Source organism: Cygnus olor, chromosome 5 (genome assembly GCF_009769625.2).
Source record: "Cygnus olor isolate bCygOlo1 chromosome 5, bCygOlo1.pri.v2, whole genome shotgun sequence".
Lineage (NCBI taxonomy): Eukaryota > Metazoa > Chordata > Aves > Anseriformes > Anatidae > Cygnus > Cygnus olor.
Genome location: NC_049173.1, coordinates 1,983,912 through 2,009,005, shown reverse-complemented (window position 1 = coordinate 2,009,005; position 25,094 = coordinate 1,983,912). Strand labels below are relative to the sequence as shown.

Below are 25,094 nucleotides of genomic sequence, written 5' to 3'. Positions count from 1 at the left end.
GTCATCCCAGGAACAGAAGCAAAACATTCAGTCTGGGACTGTTGAACACTTAATTTTGTCTGAAACTATTTTTACCACAGTCTATTTTGCTGAGAAAAGCAGACCAACTTGTTCCTGTGTCCCCAGTCCCTGCACATGACAAACCGAAGCCAGCCCCAGCTATCCTGCTAGGTCTGTTGGCAGATGATGAAGCTTGCTACCAAAGATCATCCCTTCTCTTGCTGTTCCAGGTCTTAATGCAGTTTTCTTCTTTGCCTTCAGACTATTCATGTTGTCCTTTTAATTTTCCTTCCTGTTCTTGGTACGCTTGAAGATCCCTCTTTTGCTCAGCTAGAAGAGGCCTTGCACTTCCCATTTACTGTGTTGTTTGCGGTGCTTTTGCACCAGGGCTGGGGGATCCCACAGTGCCTTGTCTAAACCCAGGAGGTGCTTTTATGTCTCTGGGAGATGGGTGGTAATAGGGACAGAATGTCTCTGAAAGCGGGACAGACCTCCTTGCATTTTGTGGTAGCTTTTTGTTTGTAAACTCATTGTAGAGGCAGTTTTCTGGCCAGGTTGTGGCCAGTTTGAGACTGAGCCAAGAAGGGCATCCAAGAACAAGGCTTGCTCCAAAATACTTTGAGATGTAAAAATATCCACGTACTTCATTGCAGTGATTAGCAGCCTAGTCCTGTGCCACTCCGACACTGGGTCGGCTAGCGCTGAACGGAGTGGTTCAATGCATTACTTAGAACAGACAGCATTGTCTCCATTACTTATTACAAACAGCAGTTTTACTTGTAATTTCAAATTAAATTTTGGTTTGTTACATCAGACTTTTCATCATGCTAAATCACATTCTAGAAATTGTCTATTAGACTTCAAAGACATCTTTATTGGTTTACTCATAATCTTTTTTTCTGGTGTGTGTGCAAAAAATGTTTCTTCAGTGTGGCCTGCCAGAAACTGCTGCTTCTTGTAGACGTACAGAAGCATTTCTATGCATTGGTTTGAATAAAAAAAAATCCCTCTAACTTCCTTTAGGAGATATAGAAACATAAGATAGTCTGTTAATATTTTTTATAAATAGAAAGCTAAGGAAAACTCTAGGTATAGAACTTAAAAATATACATATTCTTTGAAGTTAGAGCAAGCACTTTGAATTGGGAACTTTCACCTTTGGTCCCTTCTGCTGTGGGTTTACAGTAAGGTCTGTGTGCTCGGGATAAAATCCTGCCACAGCATGCTCCAGGAAGGGAGGGGAGCAGTGCTCGCCAGCTAGGGAGCAGAGCTGGGCAGTGAGCACAAGTCCATGAATACCTTGGAGCAGCACAAGGTATTTTTACAGGCTGTAAAAAGCAAAGAGGAGTGTGTGTGTGGGGGAAAAAAACAAAATAAAGATTAAACTGAACAGTTGCAACATGTTTGTAATAAAGCATATCTTCTACAAGAATTATCTAGGCTTTCAGTGTAAGCAAGCTGTTAAAAAGAAAAAAAGAGGAAAGACTTGCAAATAGGCTAATGTGACTCAAATGTGTTGTGTGTGATAGTCTGACAGTGCCAGCAGCCACCGGGTCGCTGTGGTGGAGCCAGGATGCAGCACCGAGTGTGAGGTGCCAGAGTGACAGGCGGTTCTTCCTTTATACCAAGTTAACAGTGTGCTTTGAATAAAATATTTCACAGAAATCTTGAACGATTCTGCAGGGAGGAGAATTTGACAGTTAATTTCCTTTTTCCTGAGACATTTAAGAGTGTGGTTTCTCTTTTTTTGTAAGCTTGTTTTGGGGGCCGCCTTTGCGTGTGCTGCTTCTGAAGCTTTTCCTCGTGATCACAAGTGTCAGGACTAGCTCTGTGCCAGCTGCTTGGAACTCGCTGTGTGTTCTTGGTGACTCCCACGTGGCTCTCGATGGGCTGCTGTCGGTAGCTGGGACCCAGCGTGGTGGGCTCCTGGGGGGCCCTGTTCCAGCAGTGGGTTGTGAGCCCTGTGGCAGGGGCTCGCTGTGGTGTGTGTGTTACCTGGGGGCTGACCCCAGCAAACTCGGTGTGCAGCACTGTGAGACCCTTTATTAAGCACGAAACTGCAAACCTATTCACTTCAAACTGGCAATTGTATTTATAATACTAGATAACTAAAACCTGTGCACACAAATCAGACTTTCACTCAGCAGTGGCATCACAGGGAGCTTGCATATCAAGTTTCATCTTCAGTATGATGCCAAAAAGCTTATTTTTCTGTGCCTGATTTTTTGATTAAAATATTATTTCTTTGCACATAGCCATCAACTTGCTAAGTTTTCTTAAAGTGACGACATATGTAACACCAGTTGGTTGCTCCTTAGTCATGAGCCTTTTATAAGGCATTTGCCAACCCAGTGCTTAGTTCCACCTAAATCGATGTTTTGTAAACAAAATGAATTAGTTTTAAATAGTAATATTTGGCTAAGATATCTAAAATTGGGATGCTCTACTGGAGGTCTCTGAAATAGCTTCCTGTATGTGTTTTATGATTGTTTTCAAGCCTGATACAAAATGTTGGGCTTCTCAAAAGGCCATCAATTTTTGGGTATCTCAGCAGAAGTCAGTGGTAGAGCTTCACTAAGGAGGTGATGGGTTTCTTGTAACTTCTGGGTTGTGGGAGCCCCCAGCACCTGTGAGAAACTCTTGGTCCTAATTGAGGCTTCTTAGAAGTGCCCCCTGAGGCCCAAAGAAGCCCCCCCACACCTGGCATGGAGGGCAGGGAGTGGGCAGCTCTGGAAGCAGCAGAAGGTGACCTGGGGGGTCTCATGTCGGCAGCCCAGCGCTGGGGAGAGGTGCTGTGCTCAGAGGTCCATCTCTAGAGCCCAGAGCAGATATCTGCTGCTCCCCAGTGACCATTGAGGGGTGCGGCCTCTGCTCCCTCAGCGATGGAGGCCTTCGTGGCTGTGAGGAGAGTCCAACCCAGCCTTTGGGTAGGGAGCAAGTTGCCTGTGGAAACCCTTACGCCGTGAGGGGAATGTGGTCTTGAATGTCCAGGGAAGAGCTTGCTTACATGCTTTCCTACCTGCTGTTTCTTTCCAGAGCTATGGCCTGGCAGATGGAGCCTATATTAAGCCCCTGCCTCTCTGCTGCCTGGCTCGGAGGCAGCAAGGCAGCTGGCCCGCTCTCCATGTGTCCCGCTGCCTTTTGGCCACCCCACACAAACACACACTTGAACCTGGAGACCAGTTCTAACCAACAGAAGAGGCTACCTCAGGGCTAAAGAAGACTTCTGGGACAACCCACTGCTGTGTAAAGAGAAAACATGACCCCCATGTCAGCTGGGAAACTGTCAGCTCTCTTTGGCAGCGACCAGGTGATGGATGTCCATGGCTCGGGACTGCTGTGGCTGCGATGGTCTCAAGGTCAGCAAGGCTGGGACAGGGGCACTGCAGTGGGAGAAGGGCCAGGGAACAAGGCACGAGGACCTGGAGTTCAAGGCTTTGATAGTTTTGCTGCTTTTTTCACCTTGTTGTTTGGGGAGGTGTAACGGGTCCCTGTAAGTCCGTTCCAGCTGTGCTTTTGGTCTTTTTTCCTTTTTTTTGGACAAGGAAGAAAAATGTTAGTATTACAGCAACAAGCAAAAGCTGGGTATGAGCTCTGCAGGGTGGTGCTGGTGCCCCTGCAGTGTGCTGGTGGCTTGTCTTCCCTGGCAGCACATAGAAGAGCATTGGAGGCTGTTGGTCTGGCAGGCGAAAACAAAATAATAATCATGGAAAGCTCTGTTAACCTGAAAGTTTTTTGACTGACATCACATGGGGCAGACTGCAATCCCTTCTGATATGCTCTGTATCTTAAAACAAGCAGAAAACCTTTATTTTTCCAGGAGGGCTTGAGTGCTTGAGACAGTGTGAAACACTAAGAAACCACTCTGCTCCTGATCCGATGTGAGCAATGTTGGAGTTCTCAACTTGGCTCTGCTCTCCTGCCTGCATGTCTTTTCCTTGTGAAATGCAGGCTTTAGAGGCAGTAGGTGCCTCTTCTTGCCAAATCTTGCAGAAAAATCTTGTGTATTGAAAACTTGGTGGCATAATTTTGGCTTATGGTGTAGACAAGTCTCTCTGATATAAGAAATAGTGATTTTTTTAGGGAAATACATTGTCTTCTGCACATATGTAGTTTTGGGGTGTAGAAAGGATTTGTGGTGATCTTCATTTAGTCTTAGCTGGAGTCACCCTGATGTTCCCAGGCAGTTGTCAGGGCTGGGAGCTCAGGGACCTCGTGCATCCCTACCACACTGAGATCAAAAACTAAAGAAAGAACAAGCAAGATCTGGTCTGGCTGATGAAAACAAGCTGGGTTCCCCATCCTGTGTCATCTGCCACTGGCATATACTTCAAAGGAGGAAAGCAGAGGTTCATGTGTCCTAGGGCTTTCCCTCCCCCAGCTGCCAGGAGCCAATGTCTTGGTTAAACAACTGCAGATTCACAGTGATGGCTGTGGTACATTGGAGACAGGTATGCAAGGGGAATACTTTTTAAAAGGTTTTCCAATATCCTCCTTCAACAGTGATCATCTTGATGTCATGGTGATGAGCAAGTGCCCAGAGTCTGGCTGAAAGTGCTTCTGTGCTTCCTTGCAAGAGAACCCTAGTAGCGTGCTGAATCACTGCACGAGAAGCAGCAGCTCTTCTAACCAGACATAAGTGTAACGAGAAGTCTTACAGGATGAAAGAACCTTCCTCTGAGCAATAGGCAGAAGTCTTCATGTGATTCAGTCAGATGTGAAAATGGCATTACCAAAGAGGGGGGAAAATACACATCCCAACAAACCCACTGAAGATGTTAAGGGAACTGTAACAAAATTTTTCGGGAAAAAAAATTCTTGCCCTTACCTGCTGGTTAATTTTTTTTTGAGTGCAGGAAGAGTCATGTTCAGAGCTGCATGGTGGGTAGGCAAGGTGATGAATTGCACCCCCTGCCTGTTTTAGAATGGGCAGTGGCCATGCGTTGCCCAGAAATGTGTATGTGGGAGCTGTCACCACTGGTGTGCTGCAGTTTCAATGGGCTGGAGTAAATCCGGGTTCAGTCCCTGCATGAGTTCCCCACTTATTGCTGAGGCACTGGCAGAACACCTGCTGGATGGGAAGGGTGATGGGGACACCCCAGGGTGGGTGTGTGCTGTGGCGCTTGCTGAACATAGGGGTGGACATCATGAGATAGTACCAGGGCTTGGGACCCAGCAGTGGAGAGTGCATGTGCTCACCATCTCCATCTTCTTCCAGGTCTGAATAGGAAGTAGTGGCAATTGCCCCAAAATGTGGTAATTGCAGAAATGATTTTGAATTCCAGTAAGCAAGGCAGGGGGTGGTCCCATCTGCCCCTAAAAATGTGTCGTGTCACCAAGTGCTTGTGGTCCTGAGAAGGCAGTAGGACAACTTCAGCCGATCCCATGGCTTGAGCAGTTGGCTCAGGGGGAGCACCTCTCAGGAAGCGATCGGGGTGGCCTGGAGCTGCTTTAATTAGCCTCTCAGTGAAGAACTGAAGGTTTTATAACCTGTTTTTAAATCATCTAAAAAGACAGCAGGTAGTAAATTTTGCAGTCTCTTGCACGTTTCAGTAGAAATTAGGAAGCTCTTGAGTCCAACCACCAGTGACTCGCAGAAGGCCAGCGTTTCCCTTCTGCTGTGCATTTTGCTCTGCAGCTCAGAGGTTCGCAGATGGACGGTGGGTGCAGCATGTGCCTGTCCCTCCCTGCCCTCCTTCCACAGCATTTTGAGGGGCGGGTTTAGTAGCATTTACCAGGTTTTCCTGGGAAGGGGAAAAGCGCTGATGGAAGCCGGAGGAGAGGCGAGACATGGCATCGGTTGGCTGAGGCAGCAGCAGCACATCCCGCAGGTTTTGGTGCTGGACGGGCACCAGGGATTGTCCTTTGTGTGTGTCCGCCTGACTCAGCAGAGATCTTCAAGGGCTGGTCTGTCCCACTGACTCACACCAGCTACCTCTTGGCAGCAAGACCCGTGTGCACGTGTGTGTGCACATGCCTGCAGGGCCTAGGATCATCTTAAAGAAGGCTTCTCTTAACATTGTTATGCCTCTTAAATAATGTTATTGCTCTGGAAATGGATTTAAGTCAAAGACTCACCCACCCCTCGGGGCTGCCTGCACCCAGCTCCCAATGGTGGCAGCATGGTGACTTGCCCCTCCGCCGAGTGGCTGGGGCTGCTGGCAGCTGTTTTGGCAAAGGAATATTTTGTGACATGTCAATTCTTGTTCTTGTTGGCCCTCCTTGTGTGGTAGGCCAGACAGAGGATGGTGAGTGAACCCTCAGGTTTAGCACCAGAGCAGTCCGTGGAAAGAACGAGCAGTACTGTTGTCCTGCCACACATCCCCTCTGCTGCAGCAATGCAATGAAAGCGCTACACCAGGAATATTTCTCATTTAGGAAGCTGTTAACAGGAGTTTGTGGCACAGGATAAGCTGCAGGCATCTGCTCTGCATCTCTGAGCTGCAGAAGGCGTGAGGGTGCAGAGCAGCTCTGGAAATAGTGAGCAAGGGAATTGCTGGAGTGGGTATTTTTACACCTGACACCTCAGCCTAGGTGGCTAGGAAAAATATGTTTTGGGTTAAATTTGTCAAGCCTCAGCAAATAACTCATTTCTCTCAACTCTGGAACAGGGCAAGTGTTTGAGGTGAGATGATTCTCTGAGTGCCCTTTCAGGTGAAGCTTTTCAGTGCTGCCTGGCTGAAGATTGGCACCCCACCGCTTTCCTATCGAAATTCAATCGGGAGAACCATGGGATGCCAGCACTTCTGTTCCTACCAGTGTCACCGGGCTGCCTTGTTTGCTGTGGATTTGTTACAGGGCCTGTGGGCCTGTCTTTGAAGCTGTGGCAGAAAACTGCTGCTAGGGCGGTGCCTCCTTTGAAAGTGGTTTGTGGACTTTGGGGGCATGTGGGAGTGTGCAGATGTGTGGGGCTGTTCCTGGCTGGGCTGCAGGAGCAGCAGGGCATGTCCTGGCTTCCTTGGGGCTCATCGGGGCTCTGCTGAGCAGAGAACCTGGCCGGAGCTGATCCGAGATCATGGCCAGCAATGAGATCCGATGTTGTTTACTCTGGGAAGGTTGGAACCGAGTAAAAGCCAAGTACACTGTGTTGTCTGCACTCGCATGCCTTTGTTACTGCTATTTACCGGTATTGGTTACCCAAAGCTCTGTCTGGTGTGTCTGAGCCTGCTCTCAAGTCCTGCAAGTCCAAGAGGGCATAGCACGGCTGCGTACAGCAGCCCCTTCCCTGGGGAGGCTGTTTGCCCTCTTCAGCTTGAGGGAACCTCTAAACCAAGGGGCGGCTGTCGCATGGAAGCTGTGGACATAGGGGTGACTCTGCAGATCCCCACGAGTGCTCTGCTTCAGATGTGAGCGAGGGCTGTGCCACCAGGCTGCGGGGCTGGGGGCAGCAGCTGGGCTGGCCGTGCTCCCAGTACCAGGAGCAGGGTGCCCCCAAGCTGGGCAGCTTGCACTGGGGCCAGCTTTTGGGTAGAAATAGATGCTGAGCTTCCTGGCTCTGACCCGTTCTCAGGACTATTTTAACAAGTATTTTATAGTGCCATCACCGTTTGAATACTGAAACAGATAATTGCTTATCTGGATGTAGCAGATTTCTACTTCCATTAGCAGAAAGGAGCCTTTTATTAGCTCAACAATATAGGTTATTGCTCTTCTACCAGACAAACCGTACTGTGGTGAGTCTGCGTAGCAGTGCAGCCGTGTTCCTGGTGCCGATGGAGGTTACATTTAACCCATGGACATGGGCATTTAACCCATGGACACCCACGTAACCCACAGACATGGGTTGCAATGTGTTGCAATGACTTCCTCGTGCCAGGGAGCCACAGCAGCTGCTGTGTGCCTTTGCCTGATGTCCTTGGGTGCAGCCCAAGTATGTACACGCAGGTGTTCAGCAGCTTCTCCACAGTGCCCTGAGACCATGTGTGGAGAGGAAAAAAAAGGGAAATGAGAGGAGTCTGAGGTGCAGAGGACCCTGTGCATCCCCAAGTGGCTGGCTTTTGACTGGTGTTCTCATGGTCAGCTGGGTTGTAAGAGAAGCAATTCCCCAGCTGGTCCCAAGGGTGTAGATCAGGTGCAAGGCTGTAACTCATTCTGCAGCTTGCAACCACTTCAAGTTTCCTACCTGCATCTTGAGCTTCTCCAGGGTCATGTTTGGAGCTGGCAGCCAGAAACTGGTGAACCTCCTTGTCCAATGAATCAGGTGGCTGCTGGGGCACAGCTGTAGCAGACCAAAGATGGGATGCTCCTGCTTGGGCCACTGCAGTCATCAGATGAAATGCAAATCCATCACATGTAAGGTAGAACTTGAAGATTAAACATTTTTCCTCCCCCTGCATCCTGAAAAGGGGAATAATCATCTCAAACGTGTTCTTCCAGTAAATGTAGATTAGTTCATTATTTTTAGCCCCTTGAGACTTTTAAAGTTAATCTGTGGCTGACACAGTTTCTATTTTAACACAATTATTAAATGAAAGAAGCCGCTAGTTGTGAGTTAGAGCAGCTGTGTGCCAAGGTTAATAGTTAATAATGAACTTTAACCAAACAGCCAGTTGTGGTTATATCAAAACAAATATTAATTATGCATGGAGATACTGCCACTTGACCTTTGTGATCTGCTTCATGAAAATGTGATTGATTATAGAAGTGTATGCACAATAATTTGCATCATAAAGCCTGGAACCTGCTGTTTCTATCAAGAATTGTTCCTTTCCTGGAGCAATCTTCAATCCTTGAACTTGTCAGAGGGGTCCAGGATGGGTTTGTAAAACCTAGTTCCCTTTGCAGCTGCAGTGCCTCAGTGTTTTGAGCCACCATGCTTCTGTACAGGACAACAACAAAGTTAGCATGATGTGCTTAAAATATACAGTTACACCGGGGTTGGAAAGATGCTATATGAGTAAATAAACGTGTTTTGCATTCTTGCAACCTTGCCCTTTGAGTGCATGTGTTTTTCATCACCGTCTTGTGTTTTACCCTTGACACAGCGGTCCCCAGGCTGGTGTGCTCAGAGATGGGCAGCCCCCAGCAGGGCAGTGCCTGGTGCTGCCTTCGGGTCAGCCTTGGGGCCCATGTGGGGCAGCTGCCTGCCTGGGGCACAGCCTGAAACCCAGCGCCAGGCAGGAGGACAGAGGCTGAGATGCTGCTGGTGGCACAACCAGGACTTGCTGGGAGCACCTTCCTGGTGCAGAGGGCTCCTGGGGAAGAAGAGTTTTAAATGCCAGCTGTAACTTTTTTGTGTTTCTTAATAAAATCACAGCTTGGGGACCATTGCACCAGGGCTGAATATGGAAGCACCAGCAGGCTCCAGGTGAACATCTGCTATGGAGATGCAGTGGCCCTGCCAAATCACCTTCTGTTTTGCAGAAAGGCTGTGCTGCTTGTGTTGTGCCTGGTATGAAACCCACCAAACCTGTGTGTGTTGCTGTATAACTTCCTTAAAAACAATTATCGAGGTCCTGATCTCATGTAAATGATCTCAACTTACTAGAACTCCATGGATGAGCACCCAGAGGCCTCCTTAGTGTGATTTTGGTTGCGTGAGGCTTTGAGACTAAGGGCTTGAGACCTTTCCGGTATTGTGACTGCAGTGATTAACGTGTGTTCCTTTAAGAAGAGCTCTGAGCAGCTGAATTATGGTGTTCTGGAGCAGTGCTATGAAGGGCTGGGCTTCTGGGCTGTGCTGAGCTGTGCAGGTGTTTGCTGTAGCACAGTGACCTGGTTCAGAGGCATCCTGCTGCAGAATGGCAATGCTGGGAAGGCTTCCTGTGCTGCATTAATCCTTTTACCCCAGGCCCCAGGGGGAATTGTTAGAAATGCTTGCTGTGGGCTTGGCACTGAGTGTTGGCACCCTGGCTGGCATGGGGAGCCTGTGGGTGCTGCTCCTTCCAGAGGTTGGGGGATGAAATCTGCTCTCCCTGCTGAAGGATGTGAGGCTGTGTTTTCAACTGATTTTAAGTATCATTTGGGATTGGTTTAATTTTGGCCTAAACTAACATGCCTCATCAACATCAGAGCTGTAATAGTACTCATAAATCTTTTCCTGAAGAGGCCTCAAAGAGAAACTTATTCCTCTTGGCTCTGATTAAGGACTTTCTGGCATGTGGGGACACAAATTGCTGTCAGGTGGCTGGGCTTGGGACTGGGGGTGGAGGGCACTGGCCCATGGAGTTGCATCTCCATCAGTGGCATCCCCATCACTGCATCCTCACTGTGAGCACAGATGTTGCTGCAGCCACTTGGATTTAGGAATCCTTCAGTGGGGAATGAGGGGATGAGGTTTTCAACCCCTTAAAGGTTCCCATTTCTCTTAGCCCTGCAGATGTAGGGAACAACTATAGTCATACTCAATGCTTTGTCCCTTGACTGTGTATTTGTGTTCTCATTCTTGTGTCAGCAAGCACTGAGCCAGTGCCCTGGGTGTCTGGGAACTGCTGCACCTTTGTGCACGTCATGTGGAGCTGCATGCACACTCCTGACAGGTGAAACCACACCTGGAGAAACACGGGCCATGGGAGCAGTTCCTGACAGACTCAGGCATCAGCTCATACCACAGCTGGTGCTTGGCTCCTTCTGCACCAGTGCCATCCCCCTGCTTCAGCTTTCATGTTCCTGCTTTGCTCCATGACCCCACAACTCGCCTTGGTGAAGAGCAAGGTCTTCGGGCAGCTCCTTTCCTCAGGGTTGCCCTAAGCATGGGTGTGCTGTGCAATACATTGATGTACAGTCTTAATGTAGTGGCAATTTAGGATTGCCAAACTGCTGCCTTTGAAGGGCAGCAATGCGATTTTGCCCACCGAGGAGGAGCGTGCCGCTGTTACCGAGCGGTGCTGAGGTCTTCACTTGGCATGTTCCTGCTGTTGTCCTGCTTTGAGACCTCACTGTGGTGCAACCTGCGCTTGGCTGCCTGCTTCCTAGGGCCTGGAGGGTTTTGCAGAGCACACCACCAAGGATTCACATTGCTGCATTTTTCCCTGGTTCTGCTCTGATTGCAAGGCTTATTTAAGCTTGTGTACGTTATTTTGGGGTTCCAGTTCCCACCTCCAAAGGAATTTGCAAGCCTGTTGCAGGTCTCTGTCTCTGCGTGGACCTGGCAGTAGGACTGTCTGTACTGATTTGTCTGGCCTGTTTGCTCTCTGCTTTGCCATTTGAGATGTGGCTGTTAATTAAAGATGCCCTCTGCCATCTGAGCAGATGTCTTGATCTCCTCCCCTGTGGTGGGGCTGAGCAGCAGCTCCCAGCACTGTCCAGGTCCTGATGTGTGGGGCAGGAGTGGGGCTGGCTGCGGCTGCTGCCTCCCTGCAGAATGAGAGGCTGGAAAACTCCCCTTGCACCCCATGCTAATGAGCATAACGAGCATTCAGATGTCTATGAGTAATTCCAATCCCAGCTCTTGTTCTCTCCGGCGGAACAAACCCTAGCTTTCTTGTGCTGCTCTGCTTGCCTTGCTGCTCACTGCGCTGCCCTCGCTGGCCTGGAGCTGGGCCAGGGGCTGGGGGCTGCTCCCACCCCTGCATCCCACAATCGCTGCATTCACTGTGCCTGGCCTCATCCTGCTGGGGCTGCTCTGCGGCAGGGCAGGGCAGATCCTGCAATTGCACTTCTCTTGCTACTTCTCTCCCTGCTGCTTGCAGCTTTTCTTCTTCGTTTTGCGTGTCCTGTTGAAGAGGAACACCCAAACTGTTTTTTCCTCCTTCCAGTGTCTTCCTTTCTGTCCTGCATGGAACATTCTTCAACTTGGCTTTCTTAGCCGTAAGTGGAATAAAACTGTTTTCTCCCTGCTTACCCCGTCACTTAGCACAGCATGAGGAGGATGCTGTTATTTCTGGCTTTGATTACGTGTATGGCATTATGCTTGGGCCAGGCATGTGGCTTCTAATGGATATCTGTGAGACGTGCTTGTATGTGAGGGAATAGCAAACTTGGCTCCTCATAAAGAAAAACAAAACAATTGCAATTTAAACTTGAGACAAAATCCAAAAAGAACAAGGGAGTTCACTCATGAGATTAAAAAAAAAAAATACTGGTACCCTAAATAATGATGCAGAAACCTCAAATACTGTGGATTGCAAAACAAATTTTCTCCACAAAGAGCAATTCTTGTTCTCACTTCTCACAATAAATCCCCGAAACATCAGTAAATCGATAGCGTGGCGCTCGTATGAAGCAACAACGCTTTTTGTGAGATTAACAATGGTGTGTCGGGGTGAGGGAGATGTAAAACAGGTCAGGAGCCACTGTGGTGTTAAACGCTTACAGGGGCACGTGGCTTTCAGTAGGTGATGGCATGGATTCCTCTCCCCTGGAGCGAGGACGGGAATGCTGAGAGGCTGGCCTGAAGCTGGTACTCCTTTTGATTAAAAAGCTTTGGTGTTTCTGTGACAAAGAAACATCTGACTAGGTAGTGGAATTGTACAGCGCATCCATTTAAAGCAAGACCTGCTTGGGTTTCTTCAGCTGTGCTGTACAGAGGATGCGGTCTCGCTTGGTCTGCAGGTCTCCCTGGAGGCCCAGCAGCACCGCTCCCTGGAGTTACCGGTATTTTAAAATGCAGGGAAGGGGAGCGCTGCTTGCTGCACGTGGGGGACCTCTTGGATCCCCAGCTAATCGTGGCAGTTTCAGATCCAGTGGTTTCTGATGGGAGCTGCAGAAGGTGCTGGTTCTCCATCAGCTGTGGCATCCCTGTGGGAGGTGGAATCGTTGGGAGAAATGCTCCAGCCAGTCCGTGCTGCTGCAGGAGCTGGTGCCGCGTGTTCCCTCGCCTCCTCTTCCATTTGTTTGTGTCACACGGCACGATTTAAAGAGCGTGATCTTTCGTTTTGCGCACAGTCCCCGGTTGAAGACCTTTGGTTGCGCCTGGCATGAATACGTGCTGCACGAGGACAGCGCTGCTGGTGAGTACAAAGGAGAGGCAGTCTGAGTGCCGAAATTAACTCTGCTCAGCGAGATGGAGGGCAGGCAAGGGCAGAAAGGGCTGCTCGGATGGGGCAGCGGGGGGTTGAGAGAGGATGGGAAGAGAAACCTCTCTTTGTGTGTTCTAAAGGGGATTTTGGAGTCTTCCTCATCCTATCCTGCCCCACTGTCCCTGTGTATGGGGGCGTCTCGCCTTCCCCGGGGGCTGTGGGCTGGTTTCTGTGTCTGGCTCTGGCTCTGGCTCGGCTGTGCCACCGCACCATTGCCTGACCCCATTCTGCAGCACGTGCTTGTCTGGCCCCAAAGGGCAATGGTTAAGCGAGGTCACAGTGAGCGCTGAGGGCAGTGTGAATGTGGCTCAGCATCAGGGCTCGGTAACTTCTTGAAGTCTTGAAGCACAGGATCCTGATGGTGTGTCAGGGCACCGGCTTGTCCTGGGACTTCCCATCCCTTGATGGGATGGTCCGCTTGGCAGCTCGGCTCGCCAGCCGGGGTTTGCTCACAGCTGCAGGTGAAGTGATGAGGAACGTCCGTAGCAAATCAATGAACCACATATGAGCTATTTATGTGCCACCAGGATCTCAGAGCTGCTCCCATTCACTCCGTCCTTTGGTGGGTAAGCAATAGATCAATGGAACTAACCCTCATGGTCCCTATGTAGGAAGATGGTTTTGACTAAAGGGGTATGTTTATTTTCCTGGTGAACTCGCTACTCCTTGCTGTGTTCTAGCTTCATTCCTGGGCACCCATCATTCCTCATTCTTGGGGTACGTTGGTCTGATATGTTGGTGATGAGTGCAGAAACAACTGTTTAGGGGTAGGCAGTACCTGGGTAGAAGCTGTTGATGGGAGAAAAGCTATGGTCTGGAGAAACGGGTTGAGGAGCTGTGTAAATGAGGTTAGAAGAGCCCATGGAAGGTGACATGGGTGGGGCTCTTGCCGACAGATGTGTCGGCAGAGGGCACTGCTGAAAAAGAAACACGATTGTGAAAATCAGAGGGTGGACTTGTTTGCAACCAGATGGAAATTTCTATAAGCCATGGCAGTCCATCCGTTTGGCAGTGTTCACTTCAGCAGGAGTTGGATCAGGTCACTGCTGGCCTCGCAGCTCTGCTAGAAGAAGCTGCACATCTCAAAGACGTACCAGAGCAGAGGTCTCATTCCCTGGTGAGCTGCTGGCTTAGCATCCTGTGGGCTTCCACCTAGACATGGCAGCATGTTATGAAAGAATGCTGCTCTCCCTTAGAAATGTACCAAATTCTTGTGGTCTGCTCAGGTACACAAGGAATTTGAGGAGCTTGATCAAAGGTGACAGTTTTGTAGCTTCCTCTGAGGATGTTGAGATGAGACCTGTCAAACTAGAAGGTCACTGGCAGCACAGCTGATCATGCTCTGGCTCCTAAGAACTGGGTTATCCCAGAGGGTTGAAGTTGTCTTGGCACGCTGCTCGTTGGCATTATATCTTCAGATGCTCAAGGTGATAAGAAAGAAAATAGGAAATCTTCAGTGGAAGATAAATGAGATTGCAATGAAATTTAAATGAAAACAATTTTGGCAAAAGATGTCTGCGAATCCCTCAATATAATATGCAGCTCTCAGACTTAGGAGTCAATTTATTCTGAAAATATGGGAGTATAAAAAGTACATCCAAGCTTTAAATAAATAAATAAAGGAAATAATAACGCATCCAATATGTGCTAGGAGGAAAAAATTGAAAGAACATTTGTTAACAGCTTCATTGCAGGTAATGCTAGGTAAACAGATAACAGCTTTTAGAAAGCGATACTAAGATCTTCAAGGAATGAGCAATTTGCACTGCAGAGCAACAAATTTTAATGGGTCCAGGAAAACCCAGCAGCATAAGGACATAATATTGAACTCTACCCATGAGTCCTTTTTTCTATCCCTGAAAACCACAGACGGTATCTAGATATAGACAAACAGATATGAAGTGCTCCTGTGCAGCCAACCTCTACTTCACCTCAGAACAGTTAACATTATCTGATATGTCTTGGCATCAAAGGAAAGAAGCAAGCAACCCATGGAGATGTAGATGGAGCTATAAGAAGCAGCAGCAGAAAAAAAAAAAGGGTACAGACAAATTATTTTCCTTTTTGCAGAGAATAATTGAGCCTGGCTCTGTAGGAGACAGAGGTTATATCTGTAAAAGATGATGAAAAGCCGGGGTTGATGCTAACACTGCTGTTTCGTACTTAGTGACCTAATCCATGATTGCAGCTGATTCGGGTCTCTTGGGATCACATAAATTACAGAAGCGAACCAGGAAACATCTCCCTGACCTGTGGAAGGGATTGCTTTCTCCCCGATCTGTAAGTTCACTTGATGATAGTTCTGTTAGGAAAAGGTTTATAAATGTCAGAAGGAAAATGTGAGCTGCTGCTTTGTGCTTGTCAGAAAGACTTTTAAAGGGATTCAGAACCAGCAGGACATGGGGGATTAGAATTAAGTCTAAAGAGGAAATAGTTGGGATCTCAATACAGAGCTGTGTATCAGCCCCTTTGGGCCGTAATTATGGCATCAGAAATGCAGATACTCAACTGTGGGGAAACCCCAGTCAGCGTGGTGAGGGTTGGCACCTTTGTCCTATGGAGGCTGTAGGTGCTGCTCAGGTAAAGGGAAGGGACCAGGTGTGGCCATATCTTATTTTTCCTTTATGTTGCTCATGTTAATATAATCATGTTCTTTCTCTTTAGTGGGACACGGATCTCCCTTGAGTGTTTGCCAGTAAGATTTCCACTATCTCCAATTAAGTGTGTGTCCAGGTGTGAAGGGTAAAGCCTTGACAGTAATCTCAGGCTACAGAGAGCACATAGTTTCACTACGCTGATAGAGACAACTTGGCGTGTAGTTGGATACTTGAGAACTTGGAAGGTGCATTATCAGTTGGTGCTTGATTTATTGATTGGCTATTCTGCACCTTGCTAATTGGAGACAACTGGCTTGTCAGCACTGCTAAAACTGCTAAACAAACACGGGGTCAAAGTCACTCGTCCTTCAAGGCAAAGATAAAGTTGTACTCTCAAGGGGTTTGGTCCTTGACATTAAGGAAGTGAAGCTGGTAAAAGGCTTGCTCATAAATGACGGAAGAACCACTTTGCTAAGTGGGTAGTGATCAAAATGTGCAGGGAGAGTTTTTTGAGGGAGTGCTCAGGCTGTGCAGTCTCCTCCCTCCTTGGAGGTCTTCCAAAACTGCATGGACAAGGTCCCGGAAAACCTGCTCTGGGTGGCCCTGCTTGAGCAGGACTGGGCCAGGAGATGTCCAGAGGGTCCCTTCCAACCTCAACCGTTCTGTACATTTGTCAGAAGTCACAAGATCCGTGTTTGCCTTATGACGGAGCATCTCAAGACTGAAGTTGTACTGACAGTAGTAGCAGTGTTCCTTGTGAGAGGCTGGGAAACTTTCCAGCCAGTCTCTGCAAAGGATACTTTTTTGATGGCTTTGTGGTGCTTATGGATCATTATTAGCTCCCTTAAATCCTTTTTTGTCAGAGTAGTGGTATAACAATCAAAATGATCTTGGTCCACTCAAAGAAGTTGGCAAATGGGAATCTTAAAACTGGAGCTGTGAAAATTAGGTCAAAATATGCAGTTTCATGTCAAATTCTGAAAGCAGAAAGACCACTTTTCAGTCTTGAAGTAAATTAGGAATAATTTCACTTAAACTAGTGGGCTGACAGGTGCATGGAAATAATTCCACATAATATACACCAAAAATACGTGGTCTCCTGAGGCATTTTCTGAAGCATTTTCCCTACAGCACCTTCCAGCTGCACATTGCTTTGGGTTCAATTTGTTCAGTCTTAATGACTGACCTTCCCCATGCTGCTGATGGACTGTTTCCCTTCATCCCTCCAAGCTGAGCACTGCAGGCCTGTTTGTCATGACCAGAACTTCTCTGCTCTGCACTGATGGAGCCCCAGTTCTGCTAATGAATCTTGGTTGTGTGGATTCAACTTTGTTCCACGTAAAACATAATAAGTTAATATTACGTGGATAAATGCCCAGGACTGTACTGACATAGCTACTTCTGGCTTGGGCATGTTACCAGACAACTCAGAAGCGCTGGTGGCAATAATTCTGTCTGGTCAGAGGATTGCTGGTCAGTCTGGGATCTATAATGAATTAGTTGTTGCGAGGGAGGTTTTTACTAGCATTCAGAATGAGCAATCTAAGTGCACTTAATTTTTGATCTAGGTCAGGCCTGGTTTGCAGAAGCTGGACGGTTCTCACTGGGGAGCTGTGGTGGAGGTGGAACCAGAAGTGCAGTCACTTCGTTAAGGGTCTGAAAGTTTTGGGACTGGGAGGTCCTACATCGCCTGTCTATGATCACGTCCTCAGGGCATCCTGTCGGTCTTCTCTTTTCTCTTCTGTTTATCACGTACCTTCCTATTGCATGATTAAGAGACTGAACTCCTGTTCTGACTCTTTATTGTTCCTATTTGTTTGCTTGCTGTTACAGCCACCTACAAGACACCACTCTTTCCTGCCTCTCCTCCCCTTCCCTTCAGTGTTATTCTGGTAAACAGCGGGTTTATATCTTAATGGAAACTAAAGAATAATTATAGTTATGTAGTCTTGCGATGCTATTAAGTCATATGACAAAGGCAAAGAAATTCATAATAAAAACGTCAAGGGAGAAAAATCTGTCAGCTGCGTTTCTTAAACTGCCTTATCTGGTGTCACACAGTTTATTATTTATGTAAGACCAGAGCTGTGCCTGGCACTTCAAACATGAATGAAAAGACACAGGTTATATTTAACATAAAGTAGGGAGAACGTAGATAGGCAGCAGTATATACACGGAAAAACAGATGTCATTTTTCCTGAAGCAAAGGAAGGGGAACATACACACACTTTTAGACTTCCTGGTGGATTTTGTTTTAAGACAGATCTGCAGGAGACCATTATTAAGGGCTTTGATTCTGTGCGTGTACCTTTAGACTAGGACTTGTATAGTGAGAGATGAGGAGTTTCTGAATTAGAGCCTGGGACCATTAGGCATGGAAGGATCCGTCTGATGTCTATAAATATATCAGTGTGTCAATACGGAGTGGGAAAAAGTGCAATCTAGGTAAAAAAGGCAGCATTGGCACATGCACAAATTGACCAGACCGGGTGTAGATAAATTTATGCTGGGACTTCCAGAGGTGCTGCCCAACCACCTCAGCCATGGGCTCTGGAAAGATACCCCAGTGGGTTTCAGGTGTCCCAGAAGCCTCAGGACTGCCCATGTGTTGTGTGGGACCTGCATGTGAAACCTCTGAAGGGTTTTGGTGCTGGACCAAGCAGTCGGTGTTGCTGCTGCATGTTCCCACCGATCTGCTGTGAGGAGCAGCGACCCTGGCAAGATCTCACCAACCCCTTGCTAAGTGTGAGCAACTGCTGCAAAGGCAATCCTAAGAGAGGAGAGGCTTGTGGCCTTCAGACTCCCATGCTGCCTTTTTTTCCTTCCTTTTTGTCCTTTTGTTCCTCTTCCATTACTTCTGTCTGCACGTTTTTGAAATAAGAGAAGAAACTCCATCCTTTTCTCTTGGTGTGGGGCACCCCCCTGTTCAGGATGGATTTAGTCCTTTGGAGCCTGGGCTCAGGCCTGTGCAGGAGCTCCCAAGGAGATGGGTTGCCTTTGGTCATGTCTCCTGATTTCAGGTTCCATCCCTTCCTCCTCAGGCGTGCCGCAAAGGAGAGATGGGGGCCTGGGGAAATAAGCCACTGATACAGTCATGTTCTGAGGTTTGTTTGAAGAGAAGTTCAAAATCCCTTCCCTTCTCAAAGTAATGCCCTAGACAACGTAACCTTCATTGAACTGGTATTGAATCAATCGAGGAAACATTAAAAACCAGGATGAAGAAGCTGTTGATGTAGCTGATGAAGTTCCCTCAATACAGAGAGCCCTGAGGATCGATGCTGCGTTTGGATTGTGAGACTTGCCATTTTGTGCCCTCTCTGAAATTCGCTGGCACCTCTTAATGGTGTCCGGTGGAAAATAAATGCTATTTCCATGAAGTGGTAGGCATTATGCTGTGGGTTTGCAAGCAGATATGACAAGTGACTGCCTGCTAGTACAGAGCAGAGGTGCAGTAAAAGCTTGTTCGTGTGTCCTTGGGAGCCAGTAGCTCCAAGAAAACCAGGCCTGTGTTGTTCATGTAACACTGTTTTCTGTTGTTTCACAAAATGGCTAGCTTCATTGTGAAACATCCTGTGGTACGTATGAGCAGGCTTGGGGGCAAGAGGAGGCAGAAATCATCTGTCAGAAACCACCAGGGATCCTGTGACAGAGCTCACATAATTTGGATCAAAGCTCAGGGAATGAGAGCGAGTAGTGGAGGTGTCTCGCCCCCCTTGGTCCTGCATCTGCAGCGTGGATCAGGCTGATGCCAGAGCCTGCGGCATCTTCTGATGCTTTTACTGATTGAATACTCTATCTTTCTAAAGTTGCAAAAAAAATTCTCGTCTGTCCTTGTCTTTGAAATAACTTTTCTTCCCTCTTCATTAATCAGGAAAGCTGTTACAGCTCTTGACAGCACTCTGGAGCAAAACAAAAAGGCCTAATTCACTAATAGGACCTAATGCATAGTTAAATTCTGCAGTGAGTCAGTCTATTTATCAAGACAATTCAACTTGAAAATTAGTCATCTAGAAAGATTTTGTTGGTGTTATGGAGTGGGCATATCTGCCTGGAAAAGGGACATAAGTGCTGCGAGGGCTTTGAGAAGAACAGTAACCTGACGCTTCTTGGTGAGATGGATTTATTTGAAAGTCAAGTCACTTTTCTGCTCAAACAGTTGAGGAGACCAAGGTGCGAAGCGTCCCTTGATATATTAAGATAAATTTCTCTCTGGCCTATGGGAAGAGCAAGGCATTCGCAGTGCCCAGGCAGTTCCCAGTGCTGCTGAAGCTCTCCTTGCAGCGTCCCTTTGGTAGTCCAGATTCTGGAAGGCTTCTGTCATTGCTGGTTAAAAAAGCACAGAATGTGTATTTTAGGTAATGTTTTGTGACAACTTTTTGTGTCCAAGTCTAGAGTTGCTTTCTGTATTGTTTAAACCCTTAAATTAGGTGTGCACGAATGCTCTAGATCCATAAGAGGTCCCTGCCTGCACTGATGCAGACAGCCCAGGCTTCGCATGCAGGCACCTAGAGCAGGGGATGCTCTGAGGGGTGGGCATTCCTTGTGCCCTTGCAAAAGGAAAAAAACGCCCAAGAATGGAGAAATAGAAGCTCCGTCCTCCCCTGCTGGGAACCTCTGAGGAATGTTGTATTCCCCTGTGCCTCCAGAAAACAGGGTTAAAAAAAATTTGGTTTAAAAAAAAAAGGCTGCTATTTTGTCTGCCCCACTGATGGACTCCATGCCAGCTGGAGACAGCTACAGCATGGAAGCTGATACTCATATTGGGTGCGGTGTAAGGGACCGTAATGAGGTTTGCATGAGTGTGGTTGGCATCCACCTGAGGGGGCTTCAAGATACAGGGATGAGATGCATGATGCAGGCTTCACAGGGCTGATAGAAGTCTGGTGTATGGTTGATATGCTGTGGTACTGTTATGACTCAGATATGGGGGCTTTTAGGAAGGAATTATCTGTAGGTTGAAGTCGATTCTGGTATGTAGTGGCTACTTGTATGGCAGATGGGTACAAAAAACACACAGATGTTTACATCTGTGAGCTCTGTTACAGCTCATCTTTATTCATGTGCATTTGAAAAAATGGTAGCTTGTGTTTAATGGGGATGCTGCCCAGGTGAGTGAAATGGTGTTACACAGTGATCCAGCTGGGATCTCTGCTCCCAGCTCCCCAGCTGGGCTAGGCCAGAGTGGTTCCTCTGAAACAGCACTGGACTGATGCAGAGTGTGTGCTGGAGAAGTCATCTCCAGACCAATTGCTCGACTGCTTTATAATGGCCCAGGTGGTTGAGTTTGCCTGATACATCCCATTACAACATCTGAGTTTTGATAGCATGTAACTGAGTGACATTTTCAACTCTTCAGGCTTCAATTTTCCCTTTAGAGAGTCCTCCAAGGACTCAAGATTTCAGTAATATTTCAGCTAATATGTTTCGGTCATTTGACAAAATGAGAGCAAGGAAAATGATGTCATTTTATTCATCTTAAAAGATATTCTTACAGCCATTTTCCTGAGACAGCTCTCCTACCTCCAGGCTTCAGAGCAGTGCCGTGGTACTTAATGGAGGCACATGAGGAATATGCTTTTCTTGTGAAAGATGCTTGTATTTGACCAAGTTACAAGCATCTGAAAACCTCAGTGTGATCAGGGGAGACTTATGAGAGACTTTTCCAATTCAAATCTAGAGAGAACAAGTGTTGGAAGAGTCATGGTGAGCCCATTGAGGACGAAGAGTAGGGTGGTAGGACCTAAGAAGCTGGGAGGTGTTTGGAGGATGAGCCGATAAGGCATGGGCATTTGGAGCAAGATTCGTGGCTATCTGTGAACCAGGTACTGCAAAAACATGATGTTCTTCTTGGATTTGGGCCCAAAAGGATGCACATCAGCACAGATGGGATTTGTTCAGAAGCACTTGGTTGTCTAATCTTTATTGATTTTTGAAGGAAAATTAGTTACTTGGATACACCTAGGTAAGTGGCTGCGCCTTTATGTGCCTTTAAAATTTCAGCTTTAATCTATTGCAGTGAGATGATCTTACAAAAAACACAGGGATATGAATACCTCTGTTGTGGAAAACGGGAACATGGAGAGGAAATACCAGCTAGAGCACAGGTGTGTGAAGGCAATATGGAGAAATTGGTGAGAAGTTCTCATTCCCTGAATGAGTGCTTGTGGAAGAGCAGCACGTGGGCATGTAATGGGAGGTTACTGTGATAGTCGTCCACAGCAACCAGGAGAACCCAGCTCTTGTGTAATGCTCAGTTTGGAATAAGAACTCTTTCTTCAAATGGATCCTGTTATTTTTGTTCACTTCTTTGTGGTGAATCTGAGAAAAGCATGGCCAAAGCCCAGGTATGAACGCTGTATGAGTAAACAAGCCTTGGGATAGCATTCCAGCATTACAAAATAAACCATGTTACTGTTCAACAAGTCCCTGCCAAGCCTGGAGGAGGTATACCCTGACAGACCAGCTACTATGGGGCAGCTCCTTATTAAAGATGCCTGCTTGTGGTTGAGCTGGAGAACATCCCTGATGTTCTTGGGCCGTGCAGCCCCCCACTCAAATGATTTCTCCATCCAAATGCTGTGCAACTGAATGCCAAAGGGACAGGTTGAGGAGCGGACACAATGGGAACAGTAATGTGCCGGGTGCTTCTTGGAAGCTTCTGGGATTGCTGTAGTCCATGTGTTGGCTGCCTTCTCGCAGGCCTTGTTTTGTCAGCTCCAGCACTCTTTATCGTATGTTTCTGTTCTGGTTGTGTTTCCTGATCAAGGATTAGGGCTGCTCTGTGCTAGATGCTGGATGAAGAGGTGATGATGGTCGGTGTCTTAGAGGCCCGATGAGCCATACGACAGAAGTAAAGCAACAGAGGAGCTGGGGGCTTTCTGCATGGGGTAACAGAAACCACAAGCCCAGTGCCCGCACTCTGCCTATCTCAGATTTGTTTAATTACACATTTCAGGTACTTCTCTACTTTCCTTTTAATTATTGTTTCTACCAAGACTTCAAGTACCTGCACCTAAGAATAATTACATAGCAGCCCATTAGCTAATGCTCCTGCACTTTAAACACCATGAAAACTGCAATATAGCTGCTGCTTACCTGCAAGGCCGCTTGTTCTGCGATTTCTGTCTCTGGAAGACCATTACAAATCTGTTCCTCCTCTCCCCTTTCTCCTGTTGTTGTTGTGTTTTCTCTGTTGAAATGAAATCGTAGTTGATGATCTGAGGAATGTTTTGATAAAGTTAGGGCAGGATCAGGTGCGCTGCTGCCTTTGAGCATGGAGCAGACTCTGTGCTCCTGCACCTTGTTGCCTTGGGCTGAATGTTACCCATAGCAAATAATGAGAGAATAAATCTGAAAAGAAGACAATCTTCCCCTCCCCCAAAAGAAAACCCAACATAATCAGTGTCTCTACTCTTCCCTCCACTCCTGTTGAATGTGCATGCTTTTACCTTTATCTCTGTGCCTCTGTGGCTTTATAGCAGTGCCCACCACTGAATTACCTGTGTACCTGATCGAGCACTGTGTTTTTCTCTCCCAGAGCGTGAAGTCTTTCAGCTTCCTTCCCTGCCCAGCCATGATGCCTGCTTGCTGTTATGTTTACAGGGAAGCAGTTAAATGCAGGTGTGTAGATTCCAGACATGCTCAGCAGGGCGACCTACAATTTAATTTGTTTGAAGGAGGTATAAAACTTCTGGGATAAGCTTTGTTAATAGAAAGGTGCAATCATATCTTTAAAGGAAACACTTCTCCAAAAATCAATGTGATTGACCTCCTTTTCAGTTTTAATTAAGCCAAATCTTCCTTGATGATAGCACACCAACCTGTTTCACTGCTTGCGGCAGACACAGGGGTTTAGCCAAAACCCTTCTATTGCAGCTGGAATATCTGATAAAGGCTCTCATCCAGTGTTATCTAGAGCAGTATGAGTCAGGAAGGTGCTTCCACTCCACAAGTTTTTATTTTTATTTTCTTTAAACAAATGCAGCTGTCTACAGGAGCAATATGTTGGCGGGCTTTGTAGCATTGGGATTTGGGTCAAAACTGGAAAACCAGTCTGAGATTTTTCCCTTGTAAAGCAATCAACTGAAGAGAACGAACTCTCCTTGAATAATTGCCATTGAATGTGGAGTCGTCATCATAGGTGCACACGTCCTGGAACGCCGCTTCTCCTAGTGCAGAGGCTGAGTGCATACCTTCAGGCAATTCTCCAGGCAAACTGGCAATTTTTATTGACCATGGGTTATGAATTTCTGAAAGATGCATTTCCCAAGAGTCTTGGAGGAGAGTACTGCTTAAAGAGGAGTTAGTGTGCATTTACTCCGAGGCTCAGTAAGGGTTATAGGCGGGCTGCCTGGTACCATGCTTTGCTCAGCAGTGAAGAGCTGTGTTGGGCTGAAGTCTTCTGCTCTGTGGGGAAGAGGAATTTCAGGCTGTAAAACATGGCAGTGATGCAAGTTTAAACAAATGCTTGAAATCTGTGTGCTTGTGCAGGAATGGGATGCACTCAGGCTAGCAGTAGCTAATTTGGTTAAGTCTCAGAAAAACGTATGTAATAGTTTTTCCAGTTTCTCTGTATTTTATTGCAAAATGCTTGTGGACCATTTCACTAGAAGTTAGTTTTCAATTTAAGGGAACTATATGTATTTACCGTGTGTGTATATAATACCTGTTACAGTACAGACGCTGTTGTTACATCCTCCACTGCTGTCATTAACGGAGGGGATGAGCGATCCTCACCGTGCTGCAGCTGGAGCTGTGCCACCCTGGGCACTGCACCCAGTGGCTTTGGGGAGACTTCTGACCTCTAGCCGGTGGGTTACTTGGTCCTCTGCCAGATGAACCCAAACCAGTTTGGTTTCTCTGAGTGCTCGTGCACCCGAGTAGCTGGTGAATGCCAGGCTGTTTTAGCAAGAGCTCAGGAATCTCTTCTCAAACTGTGCACGGGAGGCTGCCTGTCACAAGGGTACAGTGTTAGCTAAAGTGTGTGGAATGGGAGATGTGATGGTAGAAAACATTTGGGAATATCTTTCTGGTAGTGTTCTAGTCTATATTTCACAAGAAATTTGATCGTTTGCACTCAGCCCAGTAGGAGAGCTGCCATAATTAGTGGCATGCCTGTTTTTTTCATATTTATTTCAAACTACAAAAATGTGTTTTGGAAGAAAAAAGCAGAAGAATAGCTGGCATCCTGAAGGGAAAGAAATCAATATGAACCAGCCACCAAAATAGGTCAGGTGCAGACTCCTGGGTGATCCCAGGTGTGCATGAAGCCGGGAGGACTGGGGAGAGCCCAGTGAGCTGCAGCCCTCTGCTCGGGTAAGCCCCCGGCAGTCTCCTCCACCTGTGCCCTACCTTGTGAGCAAGCTTCCAGGGTTGTGACTGATGTCCAGAACAGGAGATTGGTGGAAAGGACCTCAGCCCAGGGCTGTCAGGGTTTTCAGGGTGCGCCTCGGGGCAGCCCTGTTCCCAGCGATGGTGCTGAGATGTGACCTGTGAGTATGAGGCGGAGTTTGGGGGTGAGGGGAAGGCCGGGTGATGA

General features: G+C 47.4%; 1 protein-coding gene and 1 long non-coding RNA gene across 4 annotated transcripts in view; both read left to right on the top strand.

The window, feature by feature from the left end:
* MDGA2 (MAM domain containing glycosylphosphatidylinositol anchor 2) overlaps window positions 1–25,094 on the top strand; it is a 339,526-nt gene that overhangs the window by 41,767 nt on the left and 272,665 nt on the right. Inside the window, exon 2 of one of the 2 annotated variants that reach the window (XM_040559491.1) lies at window positions 3,037–3,359. The exons of the other annotated variant lie outside the window; for it this stretch is intronic. Coding sequence (XP_040415425.1) covers window positions 3,260–3,359 — 100 coding nt within the window. The 5' untranslated portion in view covers window positions 3,037–3,259. The remainder of the gene's footprint in view (window positions 1–3,036; window positions 3,360–25,094) is intronic. 2 annotated transcript variants of the gene reach the window in all.
* On the top strand, window positions 11,471–15,266 carry LOC121071269. Of its 2 annotated transcripts, none has more exons than XR_005820491.1 (3): window positions 11,471–12,534; window positions 12,826–12,890; window positions 15,127–15,266. It is a non-coding gene; the product is annotated as an uncharacterized LOC121071269 (long non-coding RNA). The 2 variants fall into 2 exon arrangements; XR_005820492.1 differs by having other exon boundaries at window positions 15,148–15,238.